The sequence below is a fragment of the Grus americana genome, chromosome 2 (genome assembly GCF_028858705.1).
Source record: "Grus americana isolate bGruAme1 chromosome 2, bGruAme1.mat, whole genome shotgun sequence".
Lineage (NCBI taxonomy): Eukaryota > Metazoa > Chordata > Aves > Gruiformes > Gruidae > Grus > Grus americana.
The window spans coordinates 106,044,893-106,062,692 of NC_072853.1; the positions used below are offsets into that span (position 1 = coordinate 106,044,893).

Below are 17,800 nucleotides of genomic sequence, written 5' to 3' on the forward strand. Positions count from 1 at the left end.
CACTCCCAGCAAAACCAATAGTCAAGATGGAGGCAGGGGCAAGAAATCCAATCTGAGTGGCAAATGGCTTGCAGTTGACTGTGCCATGGTGCATGATACCATGGCTGATGCAGCCCAACTGCAGTGGTAGCTAGACAGGTGGATCAGAGCCAAGGATGGACTTCTTAGTGCTGAGAAGCACTCCCCATCAGCTACAGGGTCAGAATCATACAATATATATGCCTCTGAAATCTTAACTAGCAGCATCCAAGGAAAGCAGATAAGAAATCTTTGGAGATACTGCTTAGCTGATTTACCTCTGGACAGAGATTTTAGGTACACAAAGGTTTAAGCCAAATGATCATAACTATCTGGTTCCTTGAATAGGTAGCTGCTTTTCCTGTGCTCAGAAAAGGGCCTCACTGCAAAATTTCAGCAGTGAAGCTTGACCTCTCAATTGCATCACATCCAACAGTGGGAACAATTTACAGGGGAGGCAATACTTAGGTCTCTCCAGCCTAAGAGAGGCATCTGGATCTTAGGTCTGAGAGTGAAATACAATTCTCAAAAATATTGCAGCAATGTGGACAAGTTTAATGATCTTGAAGATCAAGCCTGTGAAATCCAGTGAAGAAAAACAACCGCTGAGAAAAATCTTTGCATACTGACTCAACTAGACCAGAAGTTACTAACAGGACCTCTGAGACATTCAGATTACTATTTTGCTTTGTCAAGAGACATGCTTGGACACAAACATTTAGTTTTCTAAAAGAGAGGTACAGTAAGCATGCACATCATATTCATAGAGTATTAATACAGACTACAATGCTATTTCAACCACAGTGAGCTTTAGAGGCTCTAGTACCTTCTCTCTTCCAGGATGTTTCTATGAAAATTTGGTCTCCATAAAAATGGAGTTGACTATGTCCGTGTGCATATGATATAGGAGAGACACATGCACTACTGCAGCTAAGACACTTCCAGCTGTAAACAGTATCTTTACAATGTACACCACCTGTCTCTCTCCTCACCAACGTCATGAGGCGTGGTTCACACTTTCAACATCTCACTGTCCTCTTTCCCACATTCCAGTGTGCAGTTCCAAAGCAGTACCCAGTTTCTGAGAGAGGAAACTCACTTTTCTCCAGCAGTGACTGCAGAACTACTAGACAAAAGACAATGCTTGATAAAAGCCAAAGGGGAACTACAGGTGAGTATTTATATTCCATTCTAGAAACACTCTCCCCTCACAGTTTTATTGTAGATTACAGCAGATGCAAAAATAAGCCTAGAATTCACAGCTGTAAGACTTAACAATGATGGATTTAAAGAAAACTTTCAAACTTCTTAAGCAGACAGAGTGGAAGGATGGATATAAGCTGAAGAATCCATTAAGGGCTTTTTCTGCCCAACTTTCAAAAACTGCATTTAATAAATAGCTTATAATTTCTGTGATAAGCTACATCTACATAAAGAAAGGGGAAACATATTAAAATATGAGACTGAGGAAAAAAAATTAAACTGCTATCACATATGAAGATGTTCCAGATCAACTGAAGGTTCAGCTAGCAGAAGGAAACATGGAAGCATACTTGTCTGTTTCAGGCCAAAATCAGAAAATTTAGTATTATCTACCTATTATAATGGTGCAAAATAATCAAGTGGTAAAAAGTAGTTGAAGAATATTAGTATATTCAACTGGCACAGCTTTTAATAGAGTACATACCTGTCTAAAGCTACTGACTAGCTTAAATCTTTAAATAGTTCAGCAGTCCTAAGAAAATTTAGTACCTGCTGGCTGTCAATCTAATTCTAGCAATTCAGTACTAACTTTCACCATCCAGAACATGACCAGAAAGCCTAAGACACACATGACTGACATCTCTTATTTTTTCAGATGGTCCTGTCCAGACAAAAATCACTAGTGTACCAAGTTGGGAAAGTCTGAATTCTAAGCAGCTAAACAAATTCTGCTGCATACTTCAATATCTTTAACAGTTATTACATTGTTAAACCAGAGTTCCCTTAGCTTAGAAATTATCTTTCTAAACTGCTTTTTTTTTTCCTTGCCGGATTCCTCTAATTTTTTTAAGTGATTGCTGGATCAACATACATAACTAAATATATTTCACTGCAATTCAATTTTAACTATTAAAATCTAACAGTAAACTAATCTAAAATGAAATAACTTTCCCTTTCATGAAGAAACATACAATAGAAATCAACAGCACATTCTTCAGGTTCTGGTCAATTTGGATCACATTCTCAGTCCAACTCTGACCAGTTAAGTGAATAAATTTCTATATATAAGAAATAATGTACTCTTGCACGTAACTCACTTGTTTGCCAGCATGTTTGACAGCTGCCCCGATGACAGGGTTCTTCACATCTGTGAAGACCACAGTTGAGTTTACGACCACAAACCAAAGAACACTTATGTTCTGTGTCCTAGGGGAAGGAAAAAAAAAAGACAGAATTAAACTATAAACCCCAATGGTTTATTTTTCTCTGTGAGGTCATACTCTACTAATTGACAAAACTGTAAAATGCAAAAAATAGCTTAGGCCATATCTATACAGTTTTTCCATCACTGTTTGGATATACAGCTTTTAAAGCAGATTCTGTTAAGACCTCTGTTACAGTCAGAGCTACCTCATAGCTTATGCTTCTTGTATTAAGTAATATCCTTCCCCTCCCCATTCTCCCTGGAATTATTACATTGACAAAAAGCACATTTACACTGATTTAATTGCATTTAGGCTGGAGTGTGGTTTTACATTTATAATGATACCCTTAAAACAAATGCTGCAAAATAACTGCATGCATGCATGCAAACTTTTTGAGCATGACCAATACTGCATTTAGAGAGTGAAGATATACAAATATGGAAAGATACAAAAGCAAAAAAGTCTTTTAACATCACAACCAAAACCAAACACATATCACAATGAACAATTTCATAAAACCACACAAACTTACCACACAGCAAACTTCATTACACTTGTGTCGTCCACATGATCTTTTCTTGTTGCATCGCTTGTCACACATGAACGTAATAGCAGCTATTGAAAACAAAACAAAACCCCAAAAGCCATAACTTTTATGTCTTTGCTTATGCTGAGAACAAAAACTGTGATCACAATACTAAGCTAAGTTTGTTGCAGGTCTAGAAGAGACTAATACAGAATAAGTCAGCAAGCAAACTTTTAAATTACTTGCTCTTCCACATTAATTCCCCATGTGAACACTTGGCTTCCTTTAAACAAACCCTCGTTCACAACGATTTTGGAGAGCAGAGCACATGAAACTAGTTTATTTCACATTAGTCTTTACACCACAAACTCTGCACAATAGAAGACAGAAAACACGACATCCTGATACACTGGAGTACCACAACCAACCAGTTTAAAAGTGCTCAAATTGGTAAGGCAGTAAAAGCTAAATACAACTACTGCTTACATGCTCAAGAAACTAGTGCTAACAAAAATCATCCTTATCACCATCCACAGGTAACAAAAGCAATCACTCCTGGATTATGAAGAGCAAAGTCTTCATAGACAAAAGCTCAAATTAGGACATATGCATATTACTACCTTCATGTATCTTGTAAATAAGTACCTTAGTATAACAGGGGTCCATCAAATAAACATTTTACTGAGGTTAATTTTGAGATGCTACATACAGAATACCAGGAAGTGGCAAATGGGAATGCCCTGACAACCTCAGATGCAAAGACCAGCAGCATACAACTGTGAAGCAGAATCAAAGCTTTTATTTCCCCAAGAACTTGGACAAGAGCAGAGAGAAAGCATTACTTTGCATCTGAGCTGTGCAAGTTGACCGAAAGATACGTAGGTTGCCAGTGGGGCAGCCTATTGAGTATGGCAGGTGGCATAAGAAACTGTTCAAATTGAACTAGACAGCTTGTCTGGAATCTTCGAGATCAAATGCTGAAGAAGCCTTTCCTTATGTAAAAGATGGATATAAATCAAAGAGGTTTATTTCAAACCTCTTCTCAAAAGTAGCAGCATCTCCAGAAATGACCAACTTAGCACAGAAGTATGGATAAAAGAAGCAGTACTGATCAGATGTTTGCCAACTTCAACAAGCGAACCCAGTATATTAATATAAGCTATGTATCAATTTTAAAACAATTTCACATTATAAAAGTAACATAACATTGTACCTTTATTTCTGAGGAGAGCACATGGGACTTCCTAGGAAACAAACAGGGAGCCATTAGGTTAAAACAGATGAAACAACTGAAACTTACTTATCTAGAAAACACCTAGTCACATGATACAGAAAGACAACGCACGCTCAGTTTTCATGTGTATAACACTTCTCTATACAAAAGTGAAACAAAAGCTGGAAAAAATACCTAAATCTTTAACACAATACTTTTCCCTTAGAGATTCAATACCAACTAAAAAACCTGTAGTTTTGTATTCCCCGCTTAATTCAGTAGATAATGCTTTGAAGTGACAGAAATAGGTTTGTCCTAAGAAACCAGAAACTTGCATGGAGGAAACCAAGAGCTCTCCCAGAAAATATTGACAGAGTGCATAAATTTATGCTTTGACCAACTGTCCCAAAAATGCAAGTCTGACAATTAAAAAAAACCACAAACCAAACAACCCACAACCCCCCTCCCCTCCAAAAAAAACCCACACAGAGAGTGAAGTCTCATGATCAAAGAAGTTTTACCTAGATTAAAGACCTCAACATGAAAATAAAAGGCAATGGATTAAAAGAACATTGTTGATCGACTACATTTACACCTCCAGTCATCACAACTTCACATTCTGAGTTGTCATTTCTGAGCATCACATTTTTCATGACTGATGAAAATACCTAAATTATCATTGCAGTTCACTCATACTTTTTCAAGAAGCAGCCTTCTGGTGTCTGAGAAGCTGCATAAACTAAAACCCAAACCTCACTACTTCATTTCAGGCCTCAAAATGAAAGATAATCTGAAGCCTTCTACCCCATAACTACCGTTAGCAGACTTGCAGGAGAATACTGTTCCAACCTCAAGCAAAGTCCCCATCATTTATACATACTTAGAGATTTACATATTCAGAAGCCATCTCTACTTATATAACCGGTCAGAAAAGTCATCAAGGCTCCTGTGATAGTAGCCAAAGGTTTCAAAGCTATGACGACAGAAAGTAGCATAGTTTAAAAATATACTAATTATTATATAACAATTGCTGAGAAATGTAAGAAGGATGGTGACCAGTAAAATCTTCATATTCTCTCAAAAAATTCCTACAACAAATCTACAAGCTATTACTATAAAGTTTTAGTTAGCTTTTTATGTTAGGCTACCTTTCTTCTCTCAATCTACATTACTCTTGGTATAACTACCATTCTTCATGCTATATAAGTGTTGCAGGATAATATAGGACTTTGCAGCCAACTTAAACAGAATTCTGTGTAAACTCTGCAAAAATACTTCAAAAAAATTGCCTTCACAGTAAGTAGCCTATGTTAGCACTTCACAGTATAATCTAGTTAGCATCTATCAGTATACAATGGAGGTTCTTGCAACTAAGGAGCACAGCACCTCTAATACTTCTCAGCTTTCTTTTCCTCAACTACTTCAGTTCCTTTTTCTCCACAGCTTTAAAAAATAACAAAGATTACCTGTTTCCATGGTCAAACTTTATACACTCACCTTTTTTTTGAAGCCACACCTACAATAAATATTTGATGTGTGAGAACATGGTCTACAGTCTCCTTCATGGCAAAGGCTTTCACACGTATGAATAAACTCTAGCAAAATGAATATACCAAGAGCAACAATTAATAACAAAATTAAATCCATTACCTGGAGCTTCACATTCATTAGGAGCATCACTAGTCAAAGATACTAAGCTTATATGCAGCTGGGTTTCCAAACAAATTAACTATTTTGAGTTAAATGTGCATAAAATTTTGCCATTATTTTCAACTTTTTAATTCTGAATCTATAGACTAGAGTTTCAGGTCTACAATTAACACTGAAAATGCACACATATAAAAATTTTTTTACATTAATGTATAAAAAAAAAAAAAAGTTGTGTGATACTATTTTACACAAGTTCCAGTAATTTTAAGTAATTTTTTTCTTCCTTTTCAGCCCAAAAGAATTACTTAATATGCATACCTTCACATTTCACTTACTAGGTTAACTGAAATTCAACTCAAAACTAAATTACTCATTCCCTTTCTATTTGTTGTCCTTGAACTGACAGAATGGATCACTCATTAATAAGAAGCCCTCATCTTGACAACATCGGTCTCTCTCCTACCGTCTAAAAAAAAAAAATCACAATTAAATATGTAGCCTGTCAAATTAGAGCTTCATCAAATCTCACAGTTAAATCTACTTGAGTTACCTAATGCACTCATTGAAGTGTCAAATTGCCTCTGTACATAACTTTCTCCAACTTCCCAACACTATTCTTTACTTCGTGATCCTCTTACAGCAGCAGGAAATGAGTATTTACTAGAAGCATCTGAACAAAGTCATTTATGTCTACTGGTCTCCACATAAAAGTCAAAGGTCTAGGTGGGCTTTTAAAATACATCAGTACTAACTACTCTCTGAAAATTCCTATAGCTCTATTCCTCTATCAATATAGGAAAGGTGAACGTAAACAAAATTTAAAAGGCTAGCTAGTGTTAGTGCTTTCTAGACAAATATATTTCCCAATTTTAAGGTATCATTATGATCAAACAGCCAGACTGCAGGCTCTGCAGTGGCTTTTATACTCAGTTCAGTTAAACCTCAAAATCACTAATCAAATATTTATTTCTTGAAATGAAATAAAGTACTCTTTTTTTTTTTTTTTTAAACAACAAGATAATTTGAATACTCCAATGCAGAAAGTTCCAATTACCGTAGCTACCACAAGAAAGAGGTTTGCCACATGTTTTTCCACACGATGGGATAGGGTCTGTGCATATTTTACGTTCAACACATCCTAGTTCCAGTAACTTGCTGAGAGGAGTCTGACCACAAGGACAGCGATACACTACTTGTGGAAGTCGTGGACAGAGCTGGCAAGGCTGAGGATGGCAGACTTGCGTACAGTTGTGCCTCCCACAATTTAATTTTCTGGTAAAAACACAAAACCAAAGGAAAAAAAAAGGTGGGGGGGATTATCTAAGAGTATCATGATCACTGAGTGTGAATAAAATTACATTCTTTTAAAAAGCCTACAGTATAGTGACCTTACTTGCCACATATATTCTGACATGAGAAATTCCCAAATCCATCAGAGAATTCTTCCTTTGTCCCACACAACGCTTCTTTGAAGTTGCTTCCACAGTAACACACTGAAAGAAAGCAGTATTTCACAGAAAACACCATAAGAGAATATCAGCGACAAAACATCTCCAGCAGTACAGCAAATATAAAAAGGTAAAACGTGAAAAATTGTTGCAGTCAGTTTTCAGAAGGATAACGAAGTTGCTCTTCTTCTGATTTATTTCAGCAATACAGGTTTCTCCATCCTACAGAAGCTGGAATTTCTGTTTTATTTGTTATAAGGAGATAAAAACTAAAGGGGAAGTACTATCTGCACAAAAAGATTACTTCTTAAAAGAAGTATACATAACAACTTAATACCTTAAATGTTGAGAAAATTAACCTGCAATTTTCTATATAAACTGTTCAACAAAAATGTATTTGTATACTGGCACACATACTTGGACAATTTAATTTCCATTCAAGACCAAGTTTAGAAAACTTTAATAGAAACTGAGAGTAGCTTGTTGAAGTGTGCTTTCCTATACCTCTTTCTATTCTTCTTCCATGTACTGTTTAATCAAGTCTCAGAATTATAATAAAAGATTAAGTAGGATCATAGGACAATTCAAGTCAGAAGGGCCCACAGGGGATCAGCTAGTCCAAGCCCTTACTTAAAGCAGAGTCAGCAACAAGATCAGACCACATTACTCAGTGTTTTATTCAGCTGGGTCTTGAAAACCTGCAAGTTTTCAAGAAAAAAGTTTTTCCTTATAGGTAGTTGTAACATTTCCACTTTGGCTCATTGTCTCTCATCCTTCCACCAAGCACAGCCTGTCTCCATCTTCTTGATTACCTCCTATTAGCTATCGAAAGGCCACTACTCAGCTTTCTCAAGCTAACAGAGTCCAGTACCACCAACCTGTCCTAACAAGGTGCATGCTCAAACAGCCTAATCGTCTTGGCAGGATTCTTTCTAATCATGTTTATATTCTTATTTAAATATATAGTGATACTGACACATTTTCTATTTTTTAAATATTCTAGCAATAAATTTTGATTTTGTTAAGTAAAAATAAAGCACTTGTCTCTTGGTACTGGTTTTATTTCACCCTCTTTTTTTCATAGTATACAGTGGATATACAGAAGGCATTCCAATACTTACCTTGCTGTACTGTTAATTGGCAAGGCGGACATTTTCCTGCATGGCACACTTGAGTACAGCTGTGCTTACCACAGTTTAAAGTATTTCCACACACATTAGAACAATGAATTTTTGTTGATTGGCCACAGCGAACTGAATGACTGTAGAGAAATTACACCATAGTCTGTCAGCTACCTTAATATCTATAGAGCATTTATTAGAAAGGAAAATATTTTTTCAGTAAAATTCCAAAGCCTTTGAAAGTGAGCATAACTCATTAATGAAACTTTTTAGGAAATAACCCCCCCCTATTTCCCCCTCTGCTTGCCCTCTCCCAGCCCCCTGAAGTAGTGAGTCTACGGAATTTGCTCTCAACAAAATGGAAAAAAGGTGACACTACAACTTGAACCTAATGTATGGTTATGCCTCATGCCAGAAGAGCAGGTATTTCTATTACGGACATCTTTCCGATGACTTAAACAATCCTAAGTCCACTGAGCACAATGAAGATAGGGATGCGGGCCTTAACAGTGAGTCAGTAGTCTATGAAAAGAGTTGGGTTTTTTAATTAAATTGTTAAAAAATGGAACAATAAATTCATGTCTTTTTCCATTCTGGCTGGCCTCATACAATGGCTGTAAAATGTACACTTGAAACAGTAACTTTAAAACATCTTAAAGTCAGAGGTGCCATACCATACATCTTGGATGCTAATACAGTACACATGAAAAAATGCTATTTAGAATCAAGTATTAAATGCAGTATTACAAAAAACAGCAATCTGGTTAAAGTAGCTGGCACCTGGGAAAAAATAATAAATCAAAGTTGGTTGCATCTATTAAACTTTTAAATGCAAGGACTAGCTAGAATAAAAAAAAAAGAGGTCATCTTACTACGTAAAATAAAATTCAGTAACCTACAACCAATCCGTTTTTCTGCTAAAAACAAAGTGTTTTCAATTACAAATACTGCCACATATATAACTGCACCTTCTTTTGAAAAATTAAGATCACTTGATATCACATTCAAACTTTCAGAAATAATTGTACAAGTCTGAAAACCATTTTTCTAGAGCAAGAACACTAACACTGAAATTGTTTATTTTAGTTCTGGAAGTGAGCACAGGCAAACATTTTATTACACAGAATCGGTTCTAGGCAACTAGAACAGGGACTCTAAAGACTCAGAACAACTGAATGTCAGAGATCACAGACAGTATGGGCAGTACAGTTGTATTGGGTTTACACGGCAAGGTTTGGGGGGGGGGGGGGTTAGGAGGTCTACAGGGGTGGCTTCTGCAAGAAGCTTCCCCTGTGTCCGATAGAGCTGGCTGGCATTGGCTCTAAGGTGGACCTGCCACTGGCCAAGGCTGAGCCCATCAGCAACAGTGGTAGCACGTCTGCGAGAACATATTTAAGAAGAAAAAAAAAACACCACACCCCCCCCCGCCCCCCAAACCCACTTAGAAGCAACATTTTGTAGCCAGAGAGAGGAATGAGAAGATGTGAGAGAAACAACTTTGCAGACACCAAGGTCAGTGAAGAAGAAGGAGGAGCAGGACGTGCTCCAGGTAGCAGAACAGAGATTCCCCTGCAGCCCATGGTGAAGACCTGTCCCCCTGCAGCCTGTGGAGGAAGGATGAGGGGGTGTAGAGATTCCACCTGCAGCCCATGGAGGACCCCACACCCAGAGCAGGTGGAGACGCCTGAAGGAGGCTGTGACCCCATGGGAAGCCCATGCTGGAGCAAGCTCCTGGCAGGACCTGTGGAGAGAGGAGCCCATGCCAGAGCAGGTTTGCTGGCAGGACTTGTGACCCTGTGGGGGACCCATGCTGGAGCAGTTTGCTCCTGAAGGTCTGCACCTCATGGAAGAGACCCACGCTGGAGCAGTTCGTGAAGGACTGTAGCCCGTGGGAAGGACTCACATTGGAGAAGTTTGTGGAGGACTATCTCCCGTGAGAGGGACCCCACACTGGAGCAGGGGAAGAATGTGAGGAGTCCTCCCCCTGAGGATGAAGAAGCAGCAGAGACAACATCTGATGAACTGACCACAACCCCCATTCCCCATCCCCCTGTGCCACTGAGGGAGGAGGAGGTTGAAACTGGGAGTGAAGTTAAGCCTGGAAAGAAGGGGGGGGGGGGGGCGCGGGGGGAAGCGTTTTAAGATTTAGTTTTATTTCTCATTGCTCTACTCTGTTTTGCTTGATAACAAATTAGATTAATTTTGCTCTAAGTTTAGTCTGTTTTGCCCATGATGGTAATTGGCAAGTGATCTCCCCCTGTCCTTATCTTGACCCACGATGGAGCGGCTTTGGTGGGCACCTGGCCTCCAGCCAAGGTTAAACTACCACAACAGCCTTACTGTTGGCAATGATACTATATGCCTCAAACATGCAAGGAAAACATAGCCTTCAAGTCTGGAATATACTACAGATTTCTTCCTTGCTAGTGCTACTGCTTCCCAGAAATGTACACATTATTTTTGAAAATATTATTTCTGGAATGGAATAACTCAACATTACATTACATTCAGATAGAAAAGGTATAAACGTTTTTCTACTTCTTTCTCTGTGTCTTCTACCAAATAAAATAAATGCTAGAACAGGATTTCAAAATCAAATCAACTCACAGACTGCTTGACAGTTCAGCTACATGTACCATAAATTGATTTTAACACAGACAACTCTTTTGTATTATTTTTACTTTTATTTTTTCTTAAAAGATTAAAAGTAATTGCATTTTTAAAAATATAAAATTCTCCTAATTATTTCAGCACACAAATAAAAGTTACAGCTCAGAATAAAGCTCGTTCTGTAAACTTTTAATAAATTATAAGAAAGAAAAAAATTATATAAACTTTTAATAAGCTATTCTTATATGAACTTTTATTTGTATAATAGAAGCATTCTCACCTTGTTTGTCCACATTCACACGTTTTTGTCACAAAGGCAGGGCACGAAGGGCAAGGTCCTGGATGGCACAGGCTTAGAAATAAGTCAAAAAAGCAACCAAAGTTGTAAAGTTAACTTTAGCTTTACTAAACTGCCAGAGATACAATCCACCATGACCCAATCTGCTGTACAGATAATCAGAACATTATACAAGCCACCTACACTCCTGCAGGCTATGAAAGCATTATTAACACAAGAAAAAATATTGGATTACAGTTGCATCAGTCTCAAATATCACAGATGTTGAAGGAAAACTTCAGTATTCCTGCTGCTGTCAAATCAACAGTAACAGTGCTACTAACACATTTCATATTTTGCTTTTTACCAGCAGACATGCATCAATTCAACTGTGTTCATCACTGATAACACTCAAAACAAACATCGCATTTGCAAACTATTAACACATTTCTTTCTTCAGTGACCTTAAAGAGATTGAGACACTTCACTATGAATTTCTTCTTTTGAGTTGGTGGTTTTATCTTTGAACTCAGCATTTCTAATGCCACCAGTGAGTTGTTTCACCTTCCTGTAAGTTAATGCATGGGAGATGCAGCAAGTCTGCCTCAGTTTTCTTTCTTACCATCAAGTGCAACTTCCTGTGTCATCAATGCCAGTCCTTGATTATCAGATCTCACCTCCTATTTCAAGAAACACTAGATGGTCCTTATCTGCATTTAAGCTGAGCACAGACAAGCCCAGGTTTGTGAAATTATTCTTAACTAACTTGTCTGCACTCTTCCTCAGCCAGCTGCCAGTTCTCTTCCTTTGCAAATACAGCAACTCTCACATGGAGCAATTATTATCAGTCAGGATTGACTAGCCAAGATGTCCTAGCCAAATGAAAAACAAAACAAAAAAACCCCCACAAAACAAAAAAACCCACAAAAAACCCCAAAACAAAAAAACAACAAAAACCCCACCGCCAGAAAAAAACATAAACACAGACGACCCAATTACATGGTAATTGCTAAATTCCCCAAGTACAGCCACTACACAAATACTAATTAGTACACCAGTTACTATAGTTATATCCAATATAATTGAGTCATGTCAGCAGTTTGCCAAGAGTGGTCTGGCTCCCTTCTCCCTCTACCACTCCTCCCAGTTGACAACAAGGCCTAATCTATCACCCAACTTATGCCAGCTCTAACAGAAGAAAAGCAAAACCATTACATTACTTAAAACTGTATTGTGGAACTTCAGACAATGAGAATTAACTTACGCATTCTGCAACAGAAAACCTCTTGTAAAAGAATAGCACTGCCTTGACTTCTATTCTCACAGACTCATGTAGGATTTTAAAGGCCAATTTATAAACTTAAGAATCAGATTAAAAGTAGATATAAACTCAAAATAGATCATAACTTGGAAAAGGGAGAAGACATCATCCTCAGAAATCTTGTCATGTTAAGTTTTCTACCTGACGTAGTATTTTTCTCAACACTATCATATTCAAGCAATGTTAACATTGCTTCTGTGAGCCCAGTCTTGGCACACTTTGATGATACTATACCACACAACAGCAATTTATACTGATCACAGATGTTTTTTAATTCTTAAATACCTATAATAGTAGACTGCACTCTTATAGAAAGATTCCTTCTGTTAGGAAAGTATCATGCAATTAATTTCCAGACATCTCCAAGTTTTGATACTGTGTTCCTGAGACATTAAGTAAGCTTGTGTCATTTTGCTAATTTAAATAGAAAAACTCTAGTAATGCAAAAAACTAACCATTTGAAACCAAACTTCTGATTTTTTAAAGTATTCTTTATGCATACCTCCAGATACACACACTTGCACGCTACTTATTTAGCAAAAGTCTCTGTTACAATTTGGTTTATGCAGAAGCTACAGTATGTCTACAGTTCCAGGATTTACTTGATCAATACAACAACAGTTAAGATATGAAATTAAAATTTCATTCAGCACACAGGCACACACAGGAAGTGCAGAAAATTCTCCTTAGATGATAAAGATGGGTGATACTTTAGAGTTTCAGTCTGTTTTATTGGACTAAGCAAAAAGTTAAATCACTTAAAAGTGTTAAACTAAACTCAAAAAGACAGGCTGAAGATTTCAGTACTAACTTCTGTTCAGTGAATGCAGTGTCTTATTTTTATTCAAACACCATTATCAATCATTAGCATGGAGGATTTATTTCACAATTTACTGCTGCTGCTCTAGAGAACTGGCATACAAGAAAGGTTGTGATGATAGATACATCTAGACATAGGAAAAATTAAACTTCCATTTGCCTGACAGTGAACATAGTAGATACTGTAAGATGGCCCAAGGGGGCTTCCACTAACTGCTGTGGAAAAGATTACAGCACCAAAGATCTATGAAGGAAGACCAGACACCAAAATTTAAACTAGTAGAGAGAAAATTTCATTTACTGCCTTTGTAAGACTTTTTTCAAATGCTCTCAAGGCCTTGCATAGTTCCAGTTGGTAGGGAGAACTTCCGAGTCTTAAAAGAAGTTTAAGTTTGTAATGAAGTTTACTATCAGGAACATTTTCTTGAAGGTTAAGCTAGATATTTCTTTGATGTAGAACGTAACAGAGTGAAATGAATTTCAATGTATTTAAACTAAAAGTGTGAAGAGAACTTACTTTGTGAAGTGCTACGCATGCTGCAGCTCACACTAGCAAAAGGCTTGCAAAGCATTCCCTTTTCAAACAGCTGCTTGCCTGTTCCTCAGCTCTGCCAGAGAGCTGTTTACATAAATGGTTACCAACCCATTTCAATAAATCTTAACAAATATTAGAGATGTATTATTAAAACAGTGTAAATTAGTATCACTCATTTTCACCAAAATGGGCTAGATGATAGTGCCACATTTAACACAAGCATCTAACTAAACTCTACACTATGGCAAATGAGATTAAACACAATGACAACTACATTTAAAAAAAAAAAAGTCAGATTGAAGAAATACAGTTAGGAATTGGCCAACTATTAAAAAAATCCATATGCTAGGTTGGGGGTGGGAGGGGGGGACGGGGAAGCCACCCTTCAAAACCCTAAATATAAATGAACCACTGAACCACCAAAATACCACTTCAGTAGAAAATCACTTGTTCTGGTGGTATAAAGGGGTCAACACATAGGTGTAAGCTGGTTACAGGCAACAGTAGGCGGAAGAATTGCTGTATCTCTGTAAGGTCATTTTTTAAATTTGAACACCAATATCAGATATTCCTTACAAGTGTAATAGAGATGCCAAATAATTTGAAAGCCATAAGCACCAGGGTCACAAAACCTAAAGAAACGTAGCTCTGATTCAAAGTGAAAATATGTAGGATGCATATGTCTCATTACATCATTTTAGACAGTGCTTAGAGACAAAGACCTCAAAAATGACAGTCTAATACTGCAAAGTAGAAAACGATGATCAATTATACCCCTCCCCACACAACACACTTCTTGCCTGAACTTGGCTGTCATCCTAATTTCTCTTAACCAGGGTATGAGCTTTAATATCCTTTCCAAAAGTGTGTATGTGATGCTGAGAGCTCTAGACATTCTTATTACCCATACAAGGATCTGTTCTCTTTTGAATCTTATAATTATTTGCATCAATTTCTTGCAAGGACATGCCCTGCCTAGCAGACCGTATTTGATGCATTCCAAATTTGCCACCTTCTGATTTAATTGAAGGTCTCATTTCCCACTCAGGGAACACAGTGGGGAGAAAATCCCCGTATTTCAATATTTTCTTGATAAAACTAATCACTTTACAAAGTATTACAGTAAAAGGATCCAAATCTTTTCCCATGCCTTTTAATCCCATTCTCTCTCCTCAGCCACAAGAGCCTAATGCTTACTCAGTTTTAAAGAGAAAACAGATTCTCAAGCAACTTCCACTTTGATCCACTTCAACTTGCTACTACACATTACATTAAGAATAATGTAACCACCTAAGCAGCACTTGGAATAGCACAACTGGCACCACCAGAAGATTACATCACCAGTCACATTGCTCTCAGAGCTGTTCATTCCGCAGGGGACAATCATTCACACAAGCCTAGCATACCGCATAACGCAGTGCATACAGAAGGCAGACAGCAGGAGGGAGGCTGAAGTTTAGACTACCAACCAATATTACAATGGTTGCTTACACCACCTCCTGTACTCTGCACATTTCATCTACATGGCAGAGGGAGCAAATACAAGCGTCCTAATGCAAAGCAATGAGAACAATGCTTCTCTGATATCACACATGAGGAGAAAAGGGGATGATGTTTGTTTAATCCTGGTAGCGTTATATCGGACAGCTGCAGTGTAGATTCATGACGTGTAGTTTCTGAAAACTCAGACAATACTGCAATTCAGATTCTGTTGCTAGGCACTGCATAAATAATTCTGATATAAAGAGCAGGAGATAGTTACAAGCATCTAAATCTCGCATCAATAATGAGAGTATGGAATAGCCACAAAGATAGGCAAGAAACTAAGCAAGAATCCCATGACTCAAAAAGCAGGTTCCCCAATGAATAGGGTTCATAACAGGATTCATCCAGATTACCTCTGTCAGAGGCTCATGGACTGCAGATACAGAGGTCTGCTCAACTGGAAGACAATAGAGGGACCTGGACTTTAAATGAGGGTCCCACGTACTTCAACCGCAAAGGGTTTCCACAGAATAGATGGGATTAAAAGGGCAACATCAAAAATAGCACACCAAGACTCAGACACCACACCAGACTCGGTCCATCGCCCATAACATTGGACACATCCCTACTATTAACTAAAGTCACACAGACTTGAGACGAGCATGAATAATTTACTCCAGAGAATGCATCGTCCCACCACACTGTGAGGTAGGTGGTCTTGCCAATGACATGAAATGTTTGACCCAGAAGGGGTAGGGTGAAGGAAAAACAAAAAAGCTTTTAGGATCTTGATGAGCAGAATGGCATTTCTGGTTCAAACCTTATCACTTTCTGGGAACCTGCAGGAGCAGGGGAAAAAGGCACATAGCAGATCTACAATCCAAAGAAACAAGTGCTTGCAAGGAAGAGTTCTGAGATCATCTAAACTCAAGCAAGAACAATGAAACAGACTACTGGCCTTGATAGCAACAAGTACTCTTTGAGTACTCTCAATGAAAAACTCTGCCCAGATACAGATCATGATCCAGACTTCTAGATCAGTTGAGGTTGCCCAGTAAGGAGAAGCTGGTAAGACAGACTGCCAAAGATGCATTCAGATGATAAAGCTCCATATCTCTAACTCCACCACCTCCTGACACACCAAGAGGGAACCAGGTTTCTACTTGCTTTTTGATACAGCAGATGGAGGCGGAGTGTGTAATATATGAATAAATACTTAAGATTCCCACATGGGAGGAAGAAGCGTCAAAGATATATACTGAGGGATGTCTAAAACTGGGTAACACTGATGCTGAAAGTGCATTCCTCTCCAGATCATTATCAGAAGTCAGAGTGCCAAAACCATCCATTATCTTGATCTGCACCCTTCCTGTTTCCTTACCTCCATGATCTCAGCATGGTTTTACTCAAGTGCAGTGAGCCGAATGGTAACACTTTTAAATTTGCTACAGCTTAAACTGGTAGCAAATTAGGACTTTAGAAGGTCCCAATTTTCACAGCTCTTGATGCAGGTAAGACTGCCAGGGACCACAAATTTGTAGCTTGCAACAGGCACAATATTGCCATCACTGTTCAGAAGACTTCCCAGAAGAGAATGCCAGAGGCTGAGCCTGAGTGTAGACTGGGACAGGAAAGAAGAGGAAAAGAACAGCTGTTTCTTCCTATAAGAAAGTTTGTCAGGTAGCAAATTCCAGTTAGAGATGGAGGCCAGCAGATGGCCTCCAAGAGAATCAGTGTTCTGCTGAGTCAGGATATCAGCTACATCAAGTGTAGTCTGAAAGCTGATCTGTGTTTCAGTTTTATCCTGCAAACCACAGTGAAGAGGATCTAGTATGATGTTGAATTAAGAAAACAGCTGTAGCACTGAAATGACAGTCCAAAAAGAATTCTAATATAATATTTTCATGTGTAGGAAAGAAGTATTAAAGAGTAAAGAAATATTCTTTCATTCAGTAAGATGTTGAAATAGGTTTGAAACAGAATGCATTAAATAAAAAATTCAGAGCAAAGTTCTAGTGAAGTTCTGAGTTTTAGCAAACTTCAGAAAAAGTGTAAGATGACAGTACACTTGTTGGAATGATTGAAGTTTTTGATTGCATATCGAGAGCAGAAACAATTGCTTCTGACTAGTAAAAATTTCTCAAGACAGAAATATGAATAGGCATTATGGACCAGCTTCCATACATGGAAAATTAAGCTAGATATACTAAGAACAATATATAATTTATTTTTCTGACTAGCAAGCATATTTATACTTTGAAAAAGCTTGCCTAATGCTGTTAACCTTATCAATATAATATTATCATACTGCTAAAAAGATCTAAAGGAAAACATCCAAAACTGAAAACAGAATTGCTCTTCTTTGCCTC

General features: G+C 37.8%; 1 protein-coding gene across 8 annotated transcripts in view; it reads right to left on the reverse strand.

Annotated features, from left to right (window-relative positions):
* Positions 1-17,800, reverse strand: part of NFX1 (nuclear transcription factor, X-box binding 1) — a 75,250-nt gene that overhangs the window by 33,556 nt on the left and 23,894 nt on the right. For 7 of the 8 annotated variants that reach the window (XR_008576114.1, XR_008576113.1, XR_008576116.1 and 4 more), the window contains exons 6-13: positions 11,275-11,346; positions 8,385-8,524; positions 7,209-7,308; positions 6,870-7,087; positions 5,663-5,760; positions 4,166-4,196; positions 2,959-3,041; positions 2,319-2,427 (exon numbers count right to left, since the gene is read on the reverse strand). Coding sequence is in view for 4 of the 8 variants with exons in the window: in XM_054818532.1 (XP_054674507.1) it covers positions 2,319-2,427; positions 2,959-3,041; positions 4,166-4,196; positions 5,663-5,760; positions 6,870-7,087; positions 7,209-7,308; positions 8,385-8,524; positions 11,275-11,346 (851 nt within the window). In the remaining 4 variants the exon portion in view is untranslated. The remainder of the gene's footprint in view (positions 1-2,318; positions 2,428-2,958; positions 3,042-4,165; positions 4,197-5,662; positions 5,761-6,869; positions 7,088-7,208; positions 7,309-8,384; positions 8,525-11,274; positions 11,347-17,800) is intronic. The other variant, XM_054818534.1, reaches the window with a different exon arrangement.